This window comes from Mesoplodon mirus (assembly GCF_964341445.2).
Source record: "Mesoplodon mirus genome assembly, chromosome: 19".
Taxonomy (NCBI): domain Eukaryota; kingdom Metazoa; phylum Chordata; class Mammalia; order Artiodactyla; family Ziphiidae; genus Mesoplodon; species Mesoplodon mirus.
Window position 1 is genome coordinate 26982319 of NC_138995.1, and position 26676 is coordinate 27008994.

The 26676-nt window shown below is 39.0% G+C and overlaps 1 protein-coding gene across 8 annotated transcripts in view; it reads left to right on the forward strand.

The window, feature by feature from the left end:
• CNOT1 (CCR4-NOT transcription complex subunit 1) overlaps window positions 1-26676 on the forward strand; it is a 105080-nt gene that overhangs the window by 26654 nt on the left and 51750 nt on the right. For 7 of the 8 annotated variants that reach the window (XM_082607381.1, XM_082607380.1, XM_082607385.1 and 4 more), the window contains exons 2-13: window positions 1163-1435; window positions 14133-14240; window positions 14802-14900; window positions 15258-15326; window positions 15415-15469; window positions 15968-16171; window positions 17101-17269; window positions 18530-18656; window positions 18805-18915; window positions 22369-22539; window positions 22970-23097; window positions 25301-25541. In XM_082607381.1, coding sequence (XP_082463507.1) covers window positions 1334-1435; window positions 14133-14240; window positions 14802-14900; window positions 15258-15326; window positions 15415-15469; window positions 15968-16171; window positions 17101-17269; window positions 18530-18656; window positions 18805-18915; window positions 22369-22539; window positions 22970-23097; window positions 25301-25541 — 1584 coding nt within the window. In that variant the 5' untranslated portion in view covers window positions 1163-1333. Of the gene's footprint in view, window positions 1-1162; window positions 1436-14132; window positions 14241-14801; window positions 14901-15257; window positions 15327-15414; window positions 15470-15967; window positions 16172-17100; window positions 17270-18529; window positions 18657-18804; window positions 18916-22368; window positions 22540-22969; window positions 23098-25300; window positions 25542-26676 lie in introns of those variants that run through there. The other variant, XM_082607387.1, reaches the window with a different exon arrangement.

Sequence of the window (26676 nt, forward strand, 5' to 3'; positions counted from 1 at the left end):
GGTACTTGGTGAATTCTTAAAAAAACTTGTGGTGTTTTTTGTTTGTTTTTTTGTGCTGTGATACAGTGTTCCTCTGACTCAGCAGGTTGTTGGAATTAAAATGATAAGCGTCCTGTCATTTTAGCTATAGTGCTGCTTCGAGCTTCCCTTTCTGAATTTTCCTAGTGCAGGAAGGAATTTGGGTTCTGAGGCCCTTAACTTACTTTTAAGCTAGCCGTTCAAATACCTAAAACATATATCCTAAAATAAAACTTAAAGACCAAACTATTGTCTGATTCTGAAGTAATACATAAGTAGTAAGGTGAATAAATGGGATCTTATAAATAAGTTGTAGATAGTGTGAGAAGAGGGATTGAAAATGTTAGTTGGGTGTTTCTTTCCACAGACCCTAATTTTACTTAAGTACTTTTCTGTGGCTTCTAAAGGGAATAGTATAAATTATCATTGAAATTGATAGAGTAGAAGCCTCAAATATTATAGGACGTCTTGCTAAAACGACAACTTTTTTGTGGGGGGGGGTGTGATTTTTTTTTTCATACCAGCCCTACCTAATTTTTAAAACTTGGCATCTTTTATCAATAGTGGTTGAGGGCTTCCCTGGTGGCTCAGTGGTTGAGAGTCCGCCTGCCAATGCAGGGGACACGGGTCTGTGCCCCGGTCCAGGAAGATCCTACATGCCACAGAGTGTTTGGGCCCGTGAGCCATGGCCGCTGAGCCTGCACGTCCAGAGCCTGTGCTCCGCAAGGGGAGAGGCCACAACAGTGAGAGGCCCCTGTACCGCAGAAAAAAAAAAAAAAAAAAATAGTGGTTGAGACATCTTACTTTTTTTTTTTTTTTTTTTTCTTATGCGGGCCTCTCACTGTTGTGGCCTCTCCCGTTGCGGAGCACAGGCTCCGGATGCGCAGGCCCAGCGGCCATGGCTCACGGGCCCAGCCGCTCCGCGGCATATGGGATCCTCCCAGACCGGGGCACGAACCCGTATCCCCTGCATCGGCAGGCGGACTCTCAACCACTGCGCCACCAGGGAGGCCTGAGACATCTTACTTTTTAAAAAAGATCCTTAGTGGTATTTCAGGTATTAAGATGGAAAGATGGTTATTTAACCCTTTTTAACCCTAATAAAAAATTAACTAATTAAAATATCTTTTTTTTTTTTAAACAGGTGCCATGTTTCAGAACAGAGCAAGACCCCTGGTAAAGAACTGAAGACACTGTACAGACACCAGATATAGGCTAATTACAAAGAAAGCATTAACCTGCCTCTGAGGTGACTAAAGGGGAATAATGGTGATTTTGCGCCGGGCTCGGCCGCCTGCTTCCGCCCCAACCAGCAATGAATCTTGACTCGCTCTCGCTGGCCTTGTCTCAAATCAGCTACCTGGTGGACAATTTAACCAAGAAAAACTACCGAGCCAGCCAGCAGGAAATACAGCATGTAAGTAAACTAGTGAGAAAACAAGCACCATTAAAGGAATGAGTATGCAGTGAAAAGAAAATTGGAAATTTTTGTGGGTATGTTGCATGAAAAGTAACTTTTTCCCCTTATTTCAAGTGATTTCAGTTTAATATCTAAAAGAGAGCTTTCACAAGGTTGTTCAGCTGTCACCATCTAACTCCAGAATGTTTTCATCACGCCAAAAAGAAACACCTGAATCCATTAGCAGTTGCTTTCCATTTCTCCTTCCCTCTAGCCCCTGGTAACCACTAACCTACTTTGTGCTTCCATGGATTTGCCTTTCTGGACATTTCATATAAGTGGAATCATACCATATGAGGCGTTTTGTTTCTGCCTTCTTTCACTAGCGTAAGTTTTCAAGGTTGATCCATGTTGGAGCATGCATTTAGATATTTAGGTTTGGTTCCACTTTTTGGCTGTTGTGAATATTGTGGCTGTCAACATTCATTTACAAGTTTTGGGTGGATTTTTTTTTTTTTTTTTTTTTTTTTTTTAGTTTCTGCTTTATAACAAAGTGAATCAGTCATACATATACATCTGTTCCCACATCCCTTCCCTCTTGCATCTCCCTCCCTCTCACCCTCCCTATCCCACCCCTCCAGGCGGTCACAAAGCACCGAGCTGATCTCCCTGTGCTATGCGGCTGCTTCCCACTATCTATCTACCTTAACGTTTGGTAGTGTATATATGTCCATGCCTCTCTTTCGCTTTGTCACAGCTTACTCTTCCCCTTCCCCATATCCTCAAGTCCATTCTCAAGTAGGTCTGTGTCTTTATTCCTGTTTTATTGGGTGGATGTTTATTTTAAATTTTGAGGATATATACCAAAAATGGAATTGCTGGGTCATATGGTAACTCTGACTTTCTAAAGAACTGCTAGACTGTTTTCCAGAACACTGTATCACTTTTCACTTCTAGGAGCAGTGTATGAAGGCTCTAGTTTTTCTTGATCCTCACTAATACTTGTTATTGTGTGTCTTTGCTTTTAGCCATCCTAGTGGGTATGAACTGGTATCTCATTGTAGTTTTGATTTAATGATGCTGAGCATCTTTTCATGTGCTTATTTGTATATCTTTGGAGAAATTTCAGTTTGTCCCCCCACAATCTTTTTTTAATTTTTTATTATTTATTTGGCTGTGTCAGGTCTTAGTTGCGGCTCCAGAGCACATGGGCTCAGTAGTTGCGGCACTTGGGCTCTCTAGTTGTGGCACGTGGGCTTAATTGCCCCAGGGCATGTGGCATCTTAGTTCCCCAACCAGGGATTGAACCTGCGTCCCCTGCATTGGAAGGTGGATTCTTAACTACTGGACCACCAGGGAAGTACCCCACCCCCCGCCACCAGAGAAGCCCTAATTTTATTTTTAAAATAGATAATATAGTGGGACTTCCCTGGTCAGTGCAGGGGACACGGGTTTGAGCCCTGGTCCAGGAAGATCCCACGTGCCACAGAACAACTGAGCCCTCGTGCCACAACTGCTGAAGCCCATGAGCCTAGAGCCCGTGCTCCATGACAAGAGAAGCCATCACAATGAGAAGCCCGCACACCACAATGAAGAGTAGCCCCCACTCGCCGCAACTGGAGAAAGCCCGCGTGCAGCAACGAAGACCCAATGCAGCCAAAAATAAATAAATAAAATTTAAAAACTAGATAATATATTAACCTGATTACTCTAGCTACCCATTTCTCCTACCCATAGGCAACTGATACTAGCTATTTCTTAACTGTCCTTATAAAGATATTTGCATATAGAAAATAGGGAAATATTTCCCATCCCTTTTCATATGGTGGCATACAGTATAAACTGTTCTGCATCTTGATTTATTTAATTTGTTTAGTTAACTAGTTTATCCTGGAAATGATTCCTTATCCATACACAAAAAGCTTCTTCATTCTTTTAAGGGTGCATAGTAAACCATGGTATGGATGAATCATATAGAATTTACTTCACTATTGATGCACATTTAGGTTATATAAAATTTTTTTTTGCTATTGACAGTGTTGTTACAAGGTTATTTCTTGCATGCATATATCTCTCAGTATGTTTGTAGGATAGATTCCTAGAAACTCAAGCTTGGGCAACTCTTCTGCTCTGCTGTCTGATGGAAAAGCTCAATTCTTAGAATTATATATTTCTATTTGATTTTTTTCTTTACATGTAGCACTGTTTCTCTGGTACATTGAAAAAACAGGTGTGTATGCTTATGGAGCTTATTACATTTGATGCTGCTTTGATAAATTATAGTGCTTAAGTTCATTGTTCTAATACCTTCAGTGGTCCTCTTACTAGGGAACAAAGTCAAAGCTCCTCAGTAAAAAGTTTCAGGGCCCTTTAAGTCCAGTTCTAAATGCTTTTCTTGGAATTCTGTTCTTTCAAGAACCAAATCCAATACCACCTTGCCAGTGAAGACTTACCCTCCTTTTCCTTTATTTGGATTAATTCCTTAGGCTCATTCTGAAAGCTGTGTTGGTCAGAATGTGACCTAACAGTTTCATGCAGCTACTATTTAAACATCTGCTGTGTGTCACATACTCTTTTTTGTGTGTGTGTGAGCTTTTTTTTTTTTTCCAAAGATTTAATAACATGTATACATGGGAGAGACTGAGGAAAACTGAGCAACTCCTAATCAACTTTTTACTGAAGTAAAATGTATATACCAAACAATTCATAAATCATAAGTGTGCAGATGAATTTTCATAAAACGAACATAGCTATTAATAACCGTGCAGATTGGCTTCCCTGGTGGCGCAGTGGTTGGGAGTCCGCCTGCCGATGCAGCGGACACAGGTTCGTGCCCTGGTCCGGGAAGATCCCACATGCCGCGGAGCGGCTGGGCCCGTGAGCCATGGCCGCTGGGCCTGCACGTCCGGAGCCTGTGCTCCGCGACATGAGAGGCCTGTGTACCAGGGAGAAAAAAAAAAACAAAAAACCATGCAGATTAAGAAAATTGATACTAGCATCTCAGAAGTTGTTTTAGTTGTTGAACATATCACTTATGACCCAGCAGTTCTGTTTCTGTGTGTGTACCAAACAGAAATGCATATATACATTGATCAAAAAAACATTGTGATAGCCCAAAGCTGGAAACAACTGAGTGTCCATCAACAAGGTATACTAAGAAGCAGTGAGACTATTTTGTGGAACAACATGGATTGACCTTACAGTGTTGAGTGAAAAATGCTAAACATTCTGTCAGTTCAGTAATTCTGTGTACAGTCAGTTCTCTCGTCATAGCAACCATTCAAGCATTTACAGTGTTCCAGGCATTATTTTTAATGTGCTTTTTTTTTTTTTTTTTTTTTTTTTTGCGGTACGCGGGCCTCTCACTGTTGTGGCCTCTCCCGTTGCGGAGCACAGGCTCCAGACGCGCAGGCTCAGCGGCCATGGCTCACGGGCCCAGCCACTCCGCGGCACATGGGATCTTCCCAGACCGGGGCACAAACCTGTGTCCCCTGCATCGGCAGGCGGACTCTCAACCACTGCGCCACCAGGGAAGCCCTTTTAATGTGATTTTATGTCAGTTCTCACATTCTTGTTGCAGTCATGCAGGATGAGTAGTGGGTAGTATTGTTCCATTTTACACTAAGGTTCAAAGACATTAAATATTTTTGCCCACTGGTACTCTGCCTGAAAGTGGCAGATGTGAGATTGGAACCCACAACATTCCTATGTTGAATCTCTTTGTAATTGTTCACGGAAGACAAAGAAGTAGAAGGAAATTAGAGACTCTGGATTGGAAGGTCATCTAGTCCCAAGTTTGACGCCCTGATAGCCCCTACTCTAAAACATCTTCCACTTTTTGTCAGAGTGGCCTTTCTAAAATGTATAGCTAATAGTCTCTTTGCCACTTTAAAGTCTTTTGTGTATGTCTGTCCCACTCAATTTAAAGTTCATACTCCTAAGCTGGGCCTCTGTTGCTGTTCTTTTGGAAGCAGATATGAGACATTTTGGAATGCAGGTTATTTATAAGGTTTCAGCACTTGTAGGAGGAGGAGGACTGGTTGGAAACAGGATTGGACAGAAGGAGAACTACAGTGGAAATCTTCATCAAATCCATGGGGAATTCTGGGATGGGTATCAGAGTTGTCCCATAGGGGGCCCAAATGGCTAGGCCTTCATATCCCTGTTGTTATTGTGTGAGGGCTCCCTCGGGAGGGCATGTTCCCTTGGGTAGTATGATTGCAGCTTAGACAGACACTGAAGGAGCTGATTGCTGGGGCACCTGCAACTTTAACTTCAAATGGGAAATATGGTGGCACTGTCTGAATTTACCCCAGCAAGGCTCTGCGTGATCTGGTCAATTTAATACTATATTTTAATTGGTTTGATCATCTTCCCTACTCCCAAGACCTCATGGTGTGGGACTATCCTTTAGTTTATGTCTCTTAAACCTAACATTTAGTAAGTGTTCAAATGCAATTGGAATGAAAGAAGGAATAAATTAATAAGTAATTAATTTTGAAGGTAAATGTTAGAATGCTTGGTTTCAGCCTATGGCTGAGGTTTTCAGTGTCTACAGATATTCTTTAGACAAGTGTGTCCTCAGTGCTACCCTTGCAGATTGTCCCCTCTCTTACTTTTAGAATGATTAGGAATTTAGAACTGGGATGGGAGCAGGGTTCTAGTTCTTGACTCTGTCTTGATTTCCTTTGGTGATATGTAAAGGCTTATTGCAGTTCTTAGATGCCTAATATATTTTAGTGTCATACTTTTTGGGGCTTAGACTAATAGGTTGGCTACGTTTGTGTTCCCTTTGTTATTTCTCCTACTGACAAGTAGGAAGAAGGAATGTTTATTGAACTTATTAGATGTATGAGTTCCCTAAACATGAACAATGAGCTAGCTAGTATTACCATTTTATAGATGAAAAAACAAGTTTAGAATTTAATTTGCCCCCTCAGTCAGGATTTTATGATGTTCTTTAGAGCAGCGTCCCCAACCTTTTTAGCACCAGTGATCGGTTTCGTGGAAAAAAATGGGCGGGGATGCGGGAGGGAGATGGTGATGGTTCAGGCGGTAATGCAAGCGCTTTGCTCCTTGCCCACTGCTGACCACCGCTCACCTCCCGCTGTGCGGCTGGTTGTTCAAGGCCCAGGGCTTGGGGACCCCTGCTTTAGAGAGTAACTCCTATAGTTGTTCTTTTCTTTAAAAATATTTGTTGTCATTATTAAAGAAATTTTGTAAGTAAAATATAGAAAAAATTAAATCAACTCTGGTTTTTCTACTCAGCTTTTTAACACTTTCGAGTATTTTTTGTCTTTGCATTAAAAGTAGCTTATAAAAACATTTTATACTGTTCTTTAAATGATAGTCTCTGTAAATATAATTATAAAACATTTTAGTAAAATTTCAAATTTATTTCATTTATAAAAATATGAAATAAAAGTTAAAAATTAAAATTTATTAAATAAGTAAAATTTATATTAAAATTAAGTAAGTAAAATTTATTTATGCTACTCACACACACGAGTAGTATAATATAACCCCCATGAATCTATCATCTACCTTCATTTGAAGTCATGACCAATCTTGTTTCATCTAACCCATTCGCCTCAGTTGTTTTAAAGCAGATCCCACTTATAATTTCATCTGTTTATATAAACCTAACCTCAATACTGTTATCACATCTTTTTTTAAAAAAGCACAGTAATTCTTTTTTAAAAATTGTATTGAAGTATATTTGATTTACAGTGTGTTTCTGGTGTACAGCAGAGTGATTCAGTTATACATATGTATATTATTTTTCATATTCTTTTCCATTATGGTTTATTACAGGACACTGAATATAGTTCCCTGTACTATATAGGAGGATGTTGCTGTTTATCCATTCTGTATAATAGTTTGCACCTGCTAATCCCAAACTCCCAATCCTCCCCCACACCCCATCCCCCAGCAAAATAATTCTTAAACATCAAATATCTAGTTAACATTCACATTTCCTCAGTTTGCTTCATAAAAAAAAATTTTTAAGTTGACTTGAGTTACGACCACCCCCACCCCTTTCCTCAGTCTGTTGCATTGGCCCTTACTAAATCTCTTTTAAAATCTATGGGTTTTCTCTGCGTCTATTTTTCTTGCAGTTATTTTGTTAAAGAAATCAGGTTGTCCTGTAGTTACCCACAGTCTGAATATTGCTGATTACATTCCCAGCATGGTATTTTACATGTTCTTCTGACTGTTGTATTTCCTGTAAATTGGTAATTAAATTTGGGAGCTTAATCAGATTAAGGTTTTTTCTCCCTTAGGACAGTTTTACAGGTGGTGGTGTATGCTTTAATTAGGAGGTTCATAGTGTCTAGTCATCTCTATTTTTGTCATTTTTAGCAGGCTTTGTTCATTTCCTGGATTCATTGATTTGTTAGGGATTGCAAAGTGGTGACATTCTAGTTGTTAGGCGTTTTTTATTAGTTGAAATAGTTCTGTAAAGGGAAACTTGCCCTTACCAACTGTAACTATCTGGTTGCCCGAAGTACAGTTTATATAGGAAGGGCTTGATTCTCTCTCTTTATTTGCCAGTTTTCAAAATGACTTGTTTCCTAGCATCCTCCAAATATGACCAATGAATGAGTTTTTTAATATTAGGAATTCATGTATTTTTAACATATTTGATGTATTTGAATTCATTGGAAGTATTATTGATGTTTATCCATTATCCTCTTTGGCCAATGTAAACTTATTCATGTTGGCTCTGAGTCCTTTTGACCGTATTCTTATTCGTCGTCTTTGTTGTGATTCCAGAAACTTGGAAACTGAAATATTCCAGACTCGTATGTTTCTTACTTCAGACCTGGAAAATTAGCAATTTCTCTAAGAGGTCTTGGTTTTATTTTACTGGAAAATGGTATTTAGAGATTACCGTCTCTTGTGTAAATAAATGATTAAGACCATTTAGGTGATACAAACAAACTTTATTTAACATTTCATGAAATGGACAGTCTTACTTCAGAGAACTGCAAAATGGGCAGAAGACAAGAACCTTTTATAGGGTAAAGAATAAAGAACAGGGACTTTGCTGGTCGTCCAGTAGTTAAAACTCCATGCTCCCAATGCAAGGGGCACGGGTTCGAGCCCTGGTCAGGAAACTAAGATTCCATATGCTGCCTGGCACAGCCAAAAAAAAAAAAGAATAAAGAAAAGACAAATAGAAAATATATGATTGGCTGGGACCACATAGTCAACCTTGTTAGGGGTTAGATAGGGGTTAGAACACCCAGAATCGGCTTGGTGTTTGGGAATTGGCTGACTGAATATACTGTGTTTCTGGTCAAGTGAAACATTTACGAGGACTCCAGAGTTATCTAAATTTTGGTTTGCTGATGTTACACCAAGGGCAGGAGCTCTCCATTTTGGGCTTAGAAAGTTATTTCAACACTTGTATTGTTTACTGATACTCAGTTGGCCATTATTAGACCTTTCAGTGGACGAAGCTAAGGAGAAAATACAACATGAGTTCATACTAATACTTCCAGTTTAATTTCAGGACCAAGGGATTTTTATTTCAATTCATTACCTAAAATCTGTCTCTCCTTACTTGCAGTGCAGAAAATTCCCGTTTTCAGTGATGAAAAGTCATTTGTTTTATTCCACACTCCACAGTCAAGAGTCTCAGATTATCTTTGACTCCACTAATATCACTGTGATTATGGAAAATAGTTTACCATTTTTTGGTGGGGTTGGTGGGGGAGCTTTTAAGGTATATCTCACTAGAGATGTAAAATCAAGTCACTGTTTTAAAGTCATTTAAAATAGTTCTTCTTGGCATAGTTATGCCACACCACCAACTGGATATGGAGTTTGGGTTCATTGTTTTCATATTATTTTCAATATTTACAAAGTACTTTTAATAGTAATCTAATTTTGTGTGATACCATGTAAAACGTTTATTTCCAAAGTCAAATCTATAAAGTGACTTTTATTAAAAGAGTAGTTTATGCAATGAGGTATCACCTCACACCAGTCAGAATGGCCATTATTAAAAATAAGTCTACAAATACTAAATGCTAGAGAGGGTGTGGAGAAAAAGGAACCTTCCTACACTGCTGGTGGAAATGTAAATTGGTGCAGCGACTATGGATAACACTATAGAGGTTACTTAAAAAGCTAAAAATAGAGTTACCATATGATCCTGCAATCCCGCTCCAGGGCGCATATATTGGCAGAAAACTAATTAGAAAAGATACATGCACCCCAGTGTTCATAGCAGCACTATTACAATACCCAAGACATGGAAGCAACCTAAATGTCCATTGAGAGATGAATGGATAAAGAAGATGTGGGGGGGTGTGTGTGTGTATGTGTATACACACACAGTGGAATATTAGCCATAAAAAAGAATGAAAGAATGAAAAAATGACATTTGAAGAAACATGGATGGACTTAGAGATATCATATTAAGTAAGAGAAAGACAAATATATGAAATCACTTACTTGTGGAATCTACAAAAATGATACAAATGAACTAATTTACGAAACAGAAAGAGACTCACAGACATCGAAAACAAACTCACGGTTACCAAAGGAGATAGTGGAGGGTAGGGGGAGATAAATTAGGAGTTTGGGATTAATAAATACACCCTACTATTATATAAAATAGGTAAATAACAAGGACCTGTATAGCACAGGGAACTATACTCAGTATCTTATAATAACCTATAATAGAAAAGAATCTGAAAAAGATAAACATATGTAACTGAATCACTTTGCTGTACACTTGAAACTAATACAACATTGTAAATTAACTATACTTCAGTTTAAAAAATTTTTTTAAAGAGTTGCTTAGTCTTATTAAAAATTTATATATTGAAATGGATTGAGTACTTGCAGCCTGTTCTTTTACTGCAGTTTTTATATTCCTGAAAATATCTTTTATTTTCATACATTTTTTTTGACCATAGATCATTGTCGGAAGATTTGTTTCATTTGGAACTCAGGTGCCGTTACCTGAGTTCTTTCATGCTTGAGAATATCTTTCTTGTTTTTATTTGAAGTCCAGTTATCACTATATATATATATTCCCCCTAGTTTTGCAAATATTGTTCCCCATTATTCTTTCAACAGCATCAATTGCCAAAAGCTACCTATCTTCCTTTGTCTCTCTCCTCCCTCATGCATTTTAGGTGACTAACTTTTCCTGCCAGCATCTATTCCTAACCTCAATATCCCTATGAATTTCCTTTTTTTAAAAAATTAGTTTATTTATTTATTTGGCTGCGTTGGGTCTTTGTTGCTGCGCACGGGCTTTCTCTAGTTGTGGCGAGCGGGGGCTACTCTTCATTACGGTGCACAGGCTTTTCATTGCGATGGTTTCTCTTGTTGTGGAGCACGGGCTCTAGGCGCGCGAGCTTCAGTAGTTGTGGCGCATGGGCTTAGCTGCTCCGTGGCATGTGGGATCTTCCTGGACCAGGGCTCAAACCCGTGTCCCCTGCATTGGCAGGTGGATTCTTAACCACTGCGCCACCAGGGAAGTCCCTGAATTTCCTTTTCATTAGAGTTTATTAACTTTGAGTGTATGCTGTAGTATTGATTATTCTGCATCAGCCTTTCTTGTGCTATGGTATACCTTTCATTCTTCCAACTCAAATGTTTATTTCAGGGATATTTTTGTTGTTTTCTTTGGATGTTTTTCTTTTCATTTCTTGTGGATTGAGGTATTATATATTGATTATTAAGTTATCTTTTCTCTAAGATTTTTTCTTTGTTTCTTAAGTGCCAAAAGTTTGCTTTCATTTCCTTCTGTTGTGTTGTACTTGAACCTAGTGTTTTGTTTTACCTTTTTGAGGACTTTCCTCTTAAAAAACAAAAACACCTCCTATAATCTCTTCAAGGATATGGAATACTATTTGTCTGAACTCTTCTGTTTGTTTATTTGTGTCTTTTGTTTGTTTCTTTTAAATTAAAGAAATTTTTTTTTCTGGGTGGGGGGTAAGTCTTTTGAAAAGTATGTTCTTCACCTGTCTTGTTTGTTTCTTTGCTCTGTTTTACAGTTTCTTCAGATAGGTTCCAGGCTGAGTCTTTGGATTTTTGCTTGTCTTTGAATCAACACATTATTTACTCACATATAAACCATCTTGGGGATGCTTGAGGGTGGGGAAGTGTGTTGGGGTAGTCTGCCATGTTCTGTATCCAGGTTTGGTAATGGTTACCTCTTCTTTGTTATTCTGCTTCTCCAGGATTCTCCTTTAACTCGATGGTTTGCTTACAGACATTAAAAGTAGCATCTTGAGCTTGGTTCCCTCAGCTCTGTCTCCTTTGCCATTTTCTAATTTCCGTATATTGATCTGGGTCTCTAAATGGACAGTCTTCTTTCATGGCTCATCTGTGCTCCAGATTCATCACTTGAACAAAGGATAACTATGTGTGTTTTGGGATATTCATCAGTCCTAAACATTTTTATTTCTGGATTTATCAGTCCCAAATAGAAACCTGCATTTAGCCTGTCATTTGAGGTACTGAGAATAAGCTATCTGACATATCTCTCTGGACCACTTCTTACGTGAATGTTTTGTTGAAAATGGATTTTTTTTTTTTTTAATATGAGAGGCTAGAAGAAAAATATGAGAGACTAGAATAGGAAAAAAGGGCTCTTAGTTCCACCATCTTTTACTTAGGAGTTTGACAGTTCTGTGCCTTTTGTGTTAAAAGTAACCCTTTATGTTTACTGAAAAAATTTTTCATGTTCTTTTCAGTATGTTAAACTGTTTTGAATAGGTACACTATTTTTTCTTTTTTTTCTTTTTTTTTTTTTGGCGGTACACGGGCCTCTCACTGCTCTGGCCTCTCCCGCTGCAGAGCACAGGCTCAGCAGCCATGGCTCACGGGCCCAGCCGCTCCGTGGCATGTGGGATTTTCCCGGACGGGGGCACGAACCCGTGTCCCCTGCATCGGCAGGCGGACTCTCAACCACTGCGCCACCAGGGAAGCCCTGTCTTTCCATTTTTTAGGTTGGTGTAAGAGTACCAGTTAAGTCAGTATGGTAATTAACCATGATCTGGTTCCCTGACTCCTGATGGCCTTTTTTCAGTTACTAAAATCCTTATGTATTGTTTACCTTCTGTCTCAAATGCTGTTGTTACCTAAATATTTTAAGTCTCAGTTTACATGTTACATCTTTGAGGATGGCCTCTCTGAGGTATACCCCCCCCACCGTCCTGTCAATATCATATAACCCTGTTTTCTTCATGAGTTAATATTATCAGAAATTGTTTGCCTGTACTTTTCTTCTTCCGTGAAAATGTACTTCATGAGAGCTGTGGAACCCATTGGTCTCCTCTGCTGTTATATTTACTATACCTTGAATGGTATCTAGCATGTACTCAACAAATGTTTGTTAAGCCAGTTAGTTATTCTTATTCTTTCAAGGGAGAGGTCTGGTTGGTTGGAGCATAGGTAATTCTTCTTAATTAATTTGAATTGGCTCTTTAAGATAATGTCTTCAGTGTTCCAGAGGATAGGAAAAAAATAACCTATGATTATAAGATTGTAACTTTAAGATGTCTGAGACAGTGTAAAGCTTGGTCTTACTTAACTCTCACATGTTCTGGTTGGGGAAAACTGAAACTGAAATAAGTTAACTTAGCTGGCTGTGACATAATTATGATACAGTAGAAATAGTATAGACTTCGGAGTTGGACTATGAATACCAGACTCCTAACTCACAGACTATTGGATTTTAGGCTCATGGAGTCTGTTTGAAGTGTCCACTTTGTCATCTATAAAATGGGAGTAATTTTTGGCAGAGTTGTTGAACATTAAACCAAGGAAGCCCAGTCACATTTTTAGGCCAAAGTAGGTAGTTAAATATTTACTATTATAAAATTTTAATGTGGCATTTAATAAGCAGATGATTACTCTGCACATACATGTGTGCTAAATAAGCTTTTTTCCTGACCTAAATGTGAAGTGAACACAACTACATAAATTCCCTTTTCTCATGCAACTTACAGTCGAGTGAGACATAGACAACAAACAGAAATTATCGGGTGGTGGTAAGTACTGTGGAGAAAAGTAAAGCAGGATGAGAGGTGATGGTGGGGCAGTTCATGTTGCTATTTTAGGGATGGTAGTTAGGAAGCCTCTGACTGATGAGGTGGCTTTAGAGCAGAAACCTAAAGGAAGTGAGAGAACAAACCACATGTAGATATCTAGAGTTTTATAGTTAGAGGGAATAGCAAGTACAAACATTAGTAAATTTGAGGAATGGCAAGAAGCTCAGGGCCAGTAATGGTATCGGACCAGTTCCTTTAGGGCCTTGCCCTATAGGCTATTACAAAGAGTCACAGTTGTGTTAGATTTCAGGTTACACTTTTTAGGGGTAAAAACAACAATGGATAGAAAAAGTGATGCTCTCATGAGTCCAGTTTGTTATAAAATTGTCGCCTTACAACTTAAACATGTCATTTGTGCTGTTTGGTGTTTTTGGTGTAGAGGTTGATCAGAGCACACTGTTACATGGGGCTAATTACTGGTAGTTTTTCTTCTTCTCTCTTTCCTGCTAGTGCCTGTAGGAAACACTTAAAAAATATTTAATTATAAAATATTGGCACCTCCATCTCAATAATTCCTAGAACTCTTGTTCCAAAATGAACAATTAATGTAATTTGGGATGTTGTCCTAGAGATGATTTTTTTTAAAAAAAGAAAAGTCACTCTTAGCAAACTCATATTTTTGGTCTTTTTAGATTGTGAATCGGCACGGTCCTGAGGCAGACAGGCATTTATTACGCTGCCTATTTTCGCATGTGGATTTCAGTGGCGATGGTAAAAGCAGTGGCAAAGATTTTCATCAGGTATTTGGGGCTTACATAGTATATATATTCACTTAGATCTAATTGTTCCATGAATTGCATTTTGGGCATAGCTGTGTAGCAAACACATATAGGATCCAAAAATAATCTTAGCTGAATGGCTAAAAGGCAGTGGGACTTTTCCTTTTCTTGTCCTTCTCTTCTCCTGCCTGACTGCAGACCATTACAGCTACTTAGTTCAGGCTTGGGAATCAGACCTGCCTGAAGGAAGCAGGACTGTGGGGGAGTCCAGCTTGACAAGTAAGGCAGAGAGAGGACCTCTTCACCTAGTTTGAGTTTCTATGGTTTGATTCTCAATCTGGGAACAGTTTGTCATGATATTACTCCTTAAAGTTATCTTGTCAGTGGACTTTCTTCTGTAGAGGTTTTGGTTTAACACTTGTTGCTAATAGACTTTGGTAGTTCCAATAGGATTTTTAAAGAGCTGATGTAAAAACAGTATACAGTATCAGGTTACCCTTTAATGTTCTGAGCAATGCTGCTTCTATTTGTGCAAGAAGATGACTGGTAGTGCTAATGAAAATTCATTTGTTATTTTTAAAGACTCAGTTTCTGATTCAGGAGTGTGCGTCACTGATTACGAAGCCAAATTTTATCTCGACGCTGTCCTATGCCATTGATAATCCATTGCACTATCAGAAGGTTAGTATTCCTTTTATCTTTAGTGGTCCTAAGAATGTGGTCTTTTATTAGGTTTTCTAAAAAGGCCTTAATCCTTGGTCTCATAATATCATATTTTAAATAAAAAATTTCAAGTACTTTCTTTGGAGTTTTTGTAGCTTTCTAACAAAGTCAAGGTGGTTTGATAATAATTAGAATCTTAACAAAACCAGATCATGTGAAGACGTAAGCTTGTCAGAACACAGTTCTACAGCTGTTGCTAGCAGCACTACAGAGTTGTCACTCCTATGTAGCACCATAATTGGGTAAACAGATGCTTTTATAAACTTTTTGAAAATTGTATGTTCTTATTTTAAAATAAAGTTTGGTTTGTTTCAGAGTTTAAAGCCTGCACCCCACTTATTTGCCCAGCTGAGTAAAGTTCTCAAGTTAAGCAAAGTACAAGAGGTAAGTGATTTAAGAAAAGAGATGTAGGCAAAATTAGAAATAAAACAACTATTTGACTCTTTGGTCAATCTAACCCTTCTTGTTTCAGGTAATTTTTGGCCTTGCCCTCTTGAATTCTTCCAGCTCAGATCTCAGAGGTTTTGGTAAGTTTCCCTTTCCCTAAAAATCCTATAGTGAAGTTAGCGTCTTTAAAATCCGTGGGTTTCTGAGTCTTGAGCCTCCATAGTTTAGACAGTAAGATTATTTTCTTTTGGTCTCTTTTATGTATGTATGTATACGTACGTATGGTAAAACACATAAAGTTTACCTTCGTAACCATTTTCAAGTGTATAATTCAGTAGTGTTAACTATATTCACATTGTTGTATAATGGATGTCTGGAACTTCTTTGTCTTGCAAAACTGAAACTCTGTACCCATCCAAAAATTCTCCATTCCCTCTCCTCCTCCTGCCCCTGCCCCCCACCGCCAAGCCCCTGGCAGTTGGTCTTTTATTTATGCCTACCAGCTAGAGCTGTAAAAACATTAGAGGGTGAAGGGTGAGTTGGTGAATGAGAATGATGATCATCTGTATTTTGATGGTATGTGACTTCTTACCCATTGTGGTGCAAAAATAACTTGTGGTTTTTTATCTCACTTCTAGCTGCCCAGTTTATCAAACAGAAGCTTCCAGATCTTCTGCGTTCTTACATTGACGCAGACGTCAGTGGAAATCAAGAAGGTGGCTTCCAGGATATAGCAATAGAGGTCCTACACCTCCTCCTCTCCCATCTCCTCTTTGGGCAGAAGGGAGCCTTTGGAGTTGGACAGGAACAGATAGACGCTTTTCTTAAGACGCTGCGCAGAGGTAAAAAGGAGTGTCTGTAGCCTACAAAAGATGATTTCTTTGGATGAACACACATTACAAAAGGATTGTAGAATACAAATGAAGGCAGTGATTTACTTTTCTGTTAACTTCGTAATCTTTCAAGGAAGAGAGTATTTTATAATTTAAAATACGAAAATGATAAAAGCCTCATTATAGACAAGGTATAAAATGAAGAGCACTTACCAGCAATATTGTTATCTAAGTACAGTCTCATTTCAGACTTGGTATATTTCCACGTGGTCAAATTTTTCCCTTTTAGGCAGACAGAGACTACGGTATTTGTGACATGCTCTCTTTAGTTTAAAATGTCCATCACTATCATACATCCACTTTACCTCTTGGCTGTTGGCATTGTTATGCTAAGATAACTCCTGGTTCTGTTGTTGCCATCCTCCTTCCTCTGATCCTTTTTTAAGAAATAGCATTTAAAACAAATCTTTTATAGTGGACTAACCACTATCTACTTTCACTCTTATTACTGTTTACTTCTTAACATTGATATAGTTTAATTTAAACTTCATTAACTTTCAGTAATAGGACGTTTTCCACTTGTCAGTGAAATAAAGAGAGACTGATGTACCAATTATTTCTGATGTCTTCCTTGCATGGAAATTGGTAGTAGCCCTTTTGTGAAATTTTGAAGTAATATTTAGGGTGCAATAGATAATGGGATCCTAATACAAAAAATTAAAAATATGACCATTTTTTGTGACATAAGAACATTCAAATTTTAGAATTGAAGTTGAAGTCATAACTTGGGCTAGGCTAGCTGGAGTGGAAAAACTGAATAAAGTTTGCTTTGAATATAGACTTGTGAAAACTCAGGTTTGAGGGGCTTTAAAAGAGTAAAAGAGGATAGTTTGTTATTAATCAATATAGCAGTTATAATTATCTTTTTCCTTCTTCAGATTTTCCCCAGGAACGCTGTCCCGTGGTGCTTGCACCACTTTTATACCCTGAAAAACGGGACATTCTAATGGACAGAATCCTGCCTGATTCTGGAGGGGTAGCTAAAACCATGATGGAGAGCTCTTTGGCTGACTTCATGCAAGAAGTGGGCTATGGCTTTTGTGCAAGGTTGGTAGTCAGACATTTTAAACTTCTGATTACTCTTGTGAGAAGCACAGTGTAATTCTTTAAAGCAAGCTCCTAAAGATTCCTTAATGTATTATCTTTACCTCTCAAGAATTTTGCTTCTAAATTTAATCTTCCACATATTAGTTTTGGTGGCAGCTATAAATGTTCTCGTGGCTAAATTTCTATCTCTCCATCCCCCCTAGTTTCTCAAATTTAAGGATCAGAGGTTCCTAGCCTAGTCGCCATGGTAGGCAGTTTTAGCTTTTGAGAGGGAGGGCATTGAGGCAAGTGTTCATGGAACGTGCATCATTTCCCATCCATCATGTCTAATGTGCTGTTCCCTGCTCCCACCCTCAATTTCCTTGCTGTACCTTGATTTTCTACAGTCTTCCTTTTCTGCCCTTTTCATACCCTGCCTCTCAAATATTTTCCTCACCTGCCAGGGGCATAAAAGGAAGTTGTTTTACCCTAATGGTGGCACATAGGACTGTGATATAGTGGATTGTTAATATTTTTCTGAGAATATGTTATTAAGGGCATTAATGTGCTTTGCTTTGGCTTTAAGTGTAACATTTAATGTTTTTAAAACTCATACAAACCACATTTCCACTTAGGTTTGAAAGTGTATTTCTTGTGTGTGTATAAATGTGCCTGGCATAAAACTTTTGTTGATGCAAAGTGAAAAAGTTAAAATACATTTTCAGGGCTTTGTACATATCAGAATAACCCTTGAGTTATCAGTATTTTAAAGAATAACTTGATTTATACCGAAGATTGAGGAGGATAATTTTGTCTCTTTGTAGATACTACTGTTAACTCATACTTCCTTCTTCCATCGGTATTTTAAACTTTTTCTATTTCCTTAAGTAGGTGGATTTTACATTCTTAGCTATGTGAAAGTAACAAGAAATGAAGCTTATTACTTTCTGTGTTAGTAAAACTCTAGCGACTTCACTCAAGTGCATTTTATATGAGTGTTTCTTTTTTTTTTTTTTTTTTTTTCCTTACGCGGGCCTCTCACTGTTGTGGCCTCTCCCGTTGCGGAGCACAGGCTCCGGACGCGCAGGCTCAGCGGCCATGGCTCACGGGCCCAGCCGCTCCGCGGCATATGGGATCCTCCCAGACCGGGGCACGAACCCGTATCCCCTGCATCGGCAGGCGGACTCTCAACCACTGCGCCACCAGGGAGGCCCCTATATGAGTGTTTCTTAACTTTGGTATTGAAGGTACCATTTTTCTGAAGTTAAATTTCTGTTTCAGTATTGAAGAATGTCGCAATATAATCATGCAGTTTGGTGTTCGGGAGGTCACAGCTGCCCAGGTTGCAAGGGTTTTGGGAATGATGGCTCGAACTCATTCAGGATTAACAGATGGAATTCCATTACAGGTAGGTGTGGAAATAAACTATTTTACAAAGTGAATTAATGTCCTGCCCTCTTTATTTTATTTATTAAATTACAGTACGATTGTTCTACCAACCAGAGCCGAACACATTGAGTAGTTGGCTTTGTTTAATTCAGATTTTACTTCTACAGAGTATCTCTGCTCCTGGCAGTGGGATCTGGAGTGATGGAAAAGATAAAAGTGATGGAGCACAGGCACACACATGGAATGTAGAAGTCTTGATTGATGTTCTCAAAGAACTGGTGAGTACACATGTAATGTTATATATTTATGATGTTAGTATGAAGTAGCCCAAAGAAAGGAAATTTTAATGAATAAAGTGCCTAGCTGAATGAGAACTGCAATGTTTTATAATTTCTGACTTCAAAAGTAATGAAGGGTCCGAGATAATTATGTACTGGAAATAGTATGCAATCAAAGTCTAGCTTTGTTCATAATGAATTGTTGCCATGCAATTCTGAGTAGCACTGCTGAGGTGATTTGGTAGGTTGTTAGTGTGTGGTTTTTTGAGGAGGATGAATTTGTTACAAAGTAATGATTGTATGAGGAATTACTGAGGAGAAAGGATGTCTTCTGGATGTTTTCTGGAAGGTGCAACAAAAACCCTGCCAACTTTGTTTATGGGATATTATTATAGGGATAATAAAAATCCATACTTATCTGACTACTTTCAGTTCTGAAATATCCACAAACTAAATAATTGGTCCCCAGATAAACAACGTACCTCTCCTAAAATGTTGAACTGTTAAAACATAAAAAAGTGAAACTTGTAGTTATTAAAAGGGAGTGATGAAATTTAGTCAGTGAGAGAACAGTGGAGTCAAGATCAAGATGTAGTGTTTTCAGTCTTGTTCATAAAATGTCAAGGAACAAAATGTAACACTAAAGACTACAAATACATACTTCCATAACATTCTTGATAAGGTGTCAGGTCATTTGTCTATGCTATTTCTCATTTTTAGTTTCCTACATTTGTAACTTATAAGTAAAATTGAGTAACAGGGAATCATACTGTTCTCTGTGTGACCTTACTACTAACAGCATCAGTGTGTTTTCTTTTTATTTTTCTTAATAGTAGATGGGTTTATGGTGTTCAGACCTACTCTTTAGTAATAGAGGAGGGGAAAAAATAACATGTGATCATGGCAGAAAACTTAGAGAGTGAAAAGGAAGAAAAGCAAAATAAAACCACAGTTTTAGCACTTAAGGATAACCAGTTACTAATTGGTTTGGGTTTTTTCTTTCTTAATTTTTAAAAAAGTAATTTATTTTTGTCTTCATTGCTTCGCATGGGCTTTCTCTAGTTGCGGCGAGCAGGGGCTACTCTTCGTTGCGGTGCACAGGCTTCTCACTGCGGTGGCTTCTCTTGTTGCGGAGCACGGACTCTAGGCGTGCGGGCTTCAGTAGTTGTGGCACACGGGCTTAGTTGCTCTGTGGCATGTGGGATATTCCCGGACCAGGGCTCAAACCCGTGTACCCTGCATTGGCAGGTGGACTCTTAACCACTGTACCTCAGGGAAGTCCCTACTGATTTGTTTTTAACCTGTGGTTGTCTTGCAAATATGAAAACATGTTTTTCCCTCAGTTTCATCTTTGTACTTTATTGCACTATTGAAAAACTTTTTTTAAAAAATTGCAGACAAGGACAGTTTTCCATGTTACCTGAACCTATGTTTTGATTTCAGAGGGTGCAAAGGCTATAAATTGAACACCTTCACTGTGGATTTGAATAGTTGAATTAGTAATCTCTTTTCATCTTCCTTTTTCTCGTATATTTGAGTTTCTGTACAATTTTTTGTAGAAAGTGAACAGAGGACAATTTCAGGTTAATAATTTTTCTGTTTTACTTCCAAGGATGGGAGGAGGAAACCATAGGGGCACGCCTGTGGATTTACCAAACTTAACTCTCTCTAGGATAATGCTGTTTAATAGTATATTTATGGTTTTATTCTGTCACAGTCAGTCCTTGAAACAAATTTTAGAAAGAAAAAAATGTTGCCTCTGAATGCCATTGTTGTCTTAGGGTGAATACCCCAACTGACGTTTATTCTTTGTACCATATACAAAGCAAGCATTAAAGTTTTCATGGATTGAAAGGCGTCACCTTAGAGCAAAACTAAACTGTACATTATGCTTTGGTTGGAGATTTAATTATGAAGTGTGCACAGCCTTTTCTTCTTTCAAGCACAAAATATTCTTTTTTTTCTTTCCCCCTTTTCTTTTTGGCCGCGCTGTGCAGCATGCGGGGTTTTAGTTCCCCGACCAGGGATCGAACTTGTGCCCCTGGCATCGGGAGCGCAGGGTCTTAACCACTGGACCACCTGGGAAGTCCCAAGCACAAAATATTCTTATTGCTTGGTGCAGAGTGTTTGGTAAATTATCTTCTCTAAATGTGTTTCCTTTGCTTTGTGTTTCTTTAAGGAATCTCATACTGCTTTTATGAATACCTTTTCATAAAACATTTTTGAATGGAATTTTTAGTCATTTTGACATAAAGAATCTAGACCACTTTTCCTGATGCATACATTGGGATGCTTTTAGGGGAGATCTTTAGTTAATTAAGATTTTTTAAAAAAATAAATTTATTTATTTTTGGCTGCATTGGGTCTTCATTGCTGCGCACAGGCTTTCTCTAGTTGCGGCGAGCGGGGGCTACTCTTCGTTGCGGTGCACGGGCTTCTCATTGCGGTGTCTTCTCTTGTTGTGGAGCACAGGCTCTAGGCGCGCGGGCTTCAGTAGTTGTGGCACGTGGGCTCAGTAGTTGTGGCACACGGGCTTATTTGCTCTGTGGCACGTGGGATCCTCCCGGACCAGGGATCAAACCCCCATGTCCCCTGCATTGGCCGGAGGATTCTTAACCACTGCACCACCTGGGAAGTCCTTGTTAATTAAGATTGATATTTGGGGTAATTGATTTATCTTTGCAACTTTGTTCCAAGGTAGTGGAATCTTACTGTAAAGACGAGGCACTAAGTGCAGCGTTATCTGTTTGCCATATTGGGATGGGAGTGTTCGTTGGACTAAAGTAGGGGAAGAGAATTCCCCTTTATGTACTCACATATTCACAAGTATGTTGTGAACTGAAAGGTAACTTGGAGTAGCTTGCTAGTAGAGCCAGTTTATTTTGAATATTAAGAATTTACCTTTCCAAGTCTCTTTGGAAATGCCAGAAAGATTTAGATGATTTTGAGTCTATAATTAGACCATCTTGATTGAACTTCAGATTTAATATGGCTCTTTGGATAAAGCAATCAAAATACGTACACTTTTGTTCATTAAACTTTTTTTTGGCTGCGTTGGTTCTTCGTTGCTGTGCGTGGGCTTTCTCTAGTTTCAGAGAGCGGGGGCTACTCTTTGTTGCGGTGCGCGGGCTTCTCATTCGCGGTGGCTTCTCTTGTTGCGGAGCACAGGCTCTAGCTGCGTGGGCTTCAGTAGTTGCGGCACGAGGATCCTAGAGCGCTCAGGCTTCAGTAGTTGCTGCACGTGGGCTCAGTAGTTGCGGCGCGCGGGCTTCAGTAGTTGTGGCTCGTGGGCTCAGTAATTGTGGTGTATGGGCTTAGTTGCTCCACAGCATGTGGGATCTTCCCAGACCAGAGATTGAACCTGTGTCTCCTGCATTGGCAGGCGGGTTCTTAACCACTGTACTACCAGGGAAGTCCCTTTTCATTAAACTTTGAAATGCTTTTCTTTTTTAGAACCCAAGTTTGAATTTCAAGGAAGTAACTTACGAACTGGACCATCCTGGATTTCAAATTCGTGACAGTAAAGGACTTCATAATGTAGTGTATGGCATTCAAAGGGGTCTGGGTATGGAAGTGTTCCCTGTAGACCTCATATACAGACCTTGGAAACATGCAGAAGGCCAGGTAAGTGAATGACGTTTAGCTATAGAAGAGGCAAAGAATCATGGCTTAGATAGTGCTGTCTATCCATTGATTAAAATATTCTTTTAATGTAGAATTTGTTTTGCATTGCTCAGAAAAGCAGACTCTGATAAGTTTTGAAGGAACATTATTATAGTTTAGTACCAGTCAGACTCAGCTGAAGTGTAGCAATCAAACTGTTTTTCCAATAGTTTAATGATGTTTGTCTCCAAGGTCACCTCACCATGCACCTTTCATTTGTCTGACTTGTATGTGGTTTTGAAAGATCGAGTAATTAAGATTTTAAAGGGAAATTTCATTCTGATGAGTGAGAATTAAGATTAAGATTGAGATTAGCCCAGTGAAAATGTTTCACATTTTTATAACATTCACAGTCATTTATGGTAGTAAGGACTTTTTTCTCTTGTTCCAGCTCTCCTTCATTCAGCATTCCCTTATAAATCCAGAGATCTTCTGTTTTGCCGACTACCCATGTCATACTGTTGCCACTGATATTCTGAAAGCACCACCAGAGGATGACAATCGAGAAATTGCCACATGGTAAACATTCTTTATCTAGCTTTTCTTGAAAGGGTCACTTATACTTTTTTGAATTATAAGATTAATAGTGAGCCAACTACGTAGTTAAAAGGTTTAAACGAAACAGTATTTTTAGTAAGCCTACTTACCCTAAATTTTTATATAGTAGGGTGTTGGTGGATGAAAATCTATATTTAGTCTCCTTATCACTACATACATCTTTCCTCTTGTAATGTCTGCCATTGTATATTTTCTGTAACAATCAAATGTTAGAAGGAGGTTTTTACTTCTCCCTTAATGTTAAATCCCTTTCTTCTCTCTGTAGATTTGCTTGCTTGCTTTTGTAAGTGGCTCAAAATGGCCAACGCATGAAATCTAAAACTTTAAGCTGAATTGTCTATTTTCGCTGAGTTTCAATTCAAAATTTCTGCTGGAGAATCTGACTGGCTCAGTTGGTTTCTTCTGGAACTAACTCCTCTCTGGGGATGTGAGATAAGGATGGTAAAAGTACTTCCATCACTGTTATAATACACCCACAGCTATGCAGAGGGGGCATGGACTGGATTGGTCCCCAAAGACATCTACTTTATGTTTCTTCCATTTTTTCCAACCATACTCCCCTGGGACACATCTTTTTTTTTTTTTTTTTTTTTGCGGTACGCGGGCCTCTCACTGTCGTGGCCTCTCCCCTTGCGGAGCACAGGCTCCGGACGTGCAGGCTCAGCGGCCATGGCTCACGGGCCCAGCCGCTCCGCGGCATGTGGGATCCTCCCAGACCGGGGCACGAACCCGTGCCCCCTGCATTGGCAGGTGGACTCTCAACCACTGTGCCACCAGGGAAGCCCCCCTGGGACACATCTTAAAAAACAAAGGATGGTAAACTTTCTGTAAAGGGCTTTACAGGCCAGATGGTCTCTGTAGCGACTACTTAATTCTTTTAATTGTAGCACAATGTAAATATGGGTGTGGCTCTGTTCCAACAAAACAGTATTTACAGAAATAGGCAGTGGGTGAGATTTGGCTTGTGGATGTAGTTTGCTGATCCCTGTTCTGAAAGATTGACCGAAGCAGTGGTTTGTTCTGAAGTGTGTCCTTTCCCAGGTGCTAGCCAACATTGGATGTACACGATTGATTTTTTTTTCTCCTGTTAAGTCTAATGTGTACGGCAGTATGTCTTCATTTTATTTTATTTTAACAGATAAAGGCCTCTTTCCATTTTATAAAATTGAAATGTCATATACATTTAATAATTCCTTAATGTAGCTATATATTCAGGTTTCCCTAATTGTCTCAAGAATGCTTTTTAACAGTTTGTATGATTGAGAGTCCAAACAAGGTCCACATAGTTTCTTTTATGCTGTAAGTCTTTCTTCTCTCTCTTTTTTTTTCTTTCTTAAATATCATTGTTGGCCATCGATTTAATGGAGAAGTAGGATCAGTTATCCTATAGTCTACCCTGTGGTATGGGGTGTCTATTTTCTCATGGTGTTTAATTTGATCCCTATCCCCATAGTTTTCATGGACTAAGGGTAGCAAAACCTTGAGGCTTGCGGAGCGGCTGGGCCCGTGAGCCATGGCCGCTGAGCCTGTGTGTCTGGAGCCTGTGCTCCGCAACGGGAGAGGCCACAACAGTGAGAGGCCCGCACACAAAAAAACAAAAAACAAAAAACCTTGAGGCTTGATTGAAGTCAACCACATTTAGCTTCTTGAATAATTCATAGGGGGCATTGTGCACCTAAGTAAAAACTTGGTGTGACCAAAGTGTTTGGGCTTTTTTTTTTTTTTAATTGAAGTATAGTTGATTTACAGTGTTGTGTCAGGCTGTATTTTTATGTAGAATTTTTCTTATATATAATTATATCTATATTTGTGTTGGATTTTTGACTGTTTCTAAACTGCTATTATTTGTTTTTATTTTGTACTCTAATCACAAAAGTTTTTGATGGTAGCTCTTGGGTAAGGCGGTCCATGGTTATGCACATGGTCAGTCGTGTCTGCTCCCCTTCATCATGTATTCTCTTAATTTGGACTGCCTTTGAAATTAGTTTGAAAGCATACCAGCATTATATATTTGAGATGAACAGCACCAATTTAAATATTTTTCAAATATTAAAAGATGACAACAACTTGGTTTTGTCTTGATAGCTGGTATCGCTTATTTGGAAAAAGAATTTTGTGTACTTAGATTTTCATTGATAGAGTATCTTACTTCCATTCTTGTTAGGAAGAGCTTGGATTTGATTGAATCTCTCCTGAGGCTTGCAGAGGTAGGGCAATATGAGCAAGTCAAACAACTCTTCAGCTTCCCTATCAAACACTGTCCAGACATGCTGGTATTGGCCTTACTACAAATCAACACCTCCTGGCACACCTTGCGCCATGAACTCATCTCCACTCTGATGCCAATTTTCCTTGGAAACCACCCTAACTCAGCTATAATTTTGCACTATGCATGGCATGGGCAGGTAAGATATGACCATTTCTTTGTCTTAATTACTGACATTCTTTTTTTTTAAAAATTTTTATTGGGATATAGTTGATTTGCAATGTTGTGTTAGTTTCAGGTGTATAGCAAAGTGAATCTGTTATTACATATACATGTATCCACTCTTTTTCAGATTCATTTTCCATATAGGCCATTACAGAGTATTGAGTAGAGTTCCCTGTGCTATACAGTAGGTCCTTATTAGTTATCTGTTTTATATATAGTAGTGTGTATATGTGAATCCCAACCTTCCAGTTTATCTCCCCCCACCCCATAATGGACATTCTTTCTTTCTTTCTTTTTTTTAATTTGACTGTGCCGGGTTTAAGTTGCAGCATGTGGGATCTTTAGTTGTGGCATGCAGGGTCTTAGTTGTGGCATTGGGGGATCTAGTTCCCTGACCAGGAATCAAACCCAGTCCCCCTGCATTGGGAGCATGGAGTCCTAACCACTGGACCACCAGGGAAGTCCCAACATTTCTTTTTTTATTAATTTTTATTGGAGTAGAGTATAGTTGCTTTACAATGTTGTGTTGGTTTCTGCTGTGCAGCAAAGTCAATCAGTTATATGTATACGTGTATCCACTTTTATTTTTAATTTTTTTAAATTTATTTTAATTTTTGGCTGCATTGGGTCTTCGTTGCTGCGCGTGGGCTTTCTCTAGTTGTGGTGAGAGGCGGCTACTCTTCGTTGCGGTGCGCGGGCTTCTCATTGCTGTGGCTTCTCTTCCTGTGGAGCACGGGCTCTAGGTGTGCGGGCTTCAGTAGTTGCAGCACGCGGGCTCAGTAGTTGTGGCTCATGGGCTCCAGAGCACAGGCTCAGTAGTTGTGGCGCACAGGCTTAGTTGCGCCCGGTATGTGGGATCTTCCTGGACCAGGGCTCGAACCCATGTCCCCTGCATTGGCAGGTGGATTCTCAACCACTGCGCCACCAGGAAAGCCCTATCCACTCTTTTTTAGATTTCCTTCCCATTTAGGTCACCACAGAGCATTGAGTAGAGTTTTTGTACAGTAGGTTCTCATTAGTTATCTGTTTTATACATAGTAGTGTGTATATGTGAATCCCAATCTCCCAGTTCATCCCACCCCACCCTCCCCTTCCCCCACTTGGTAATT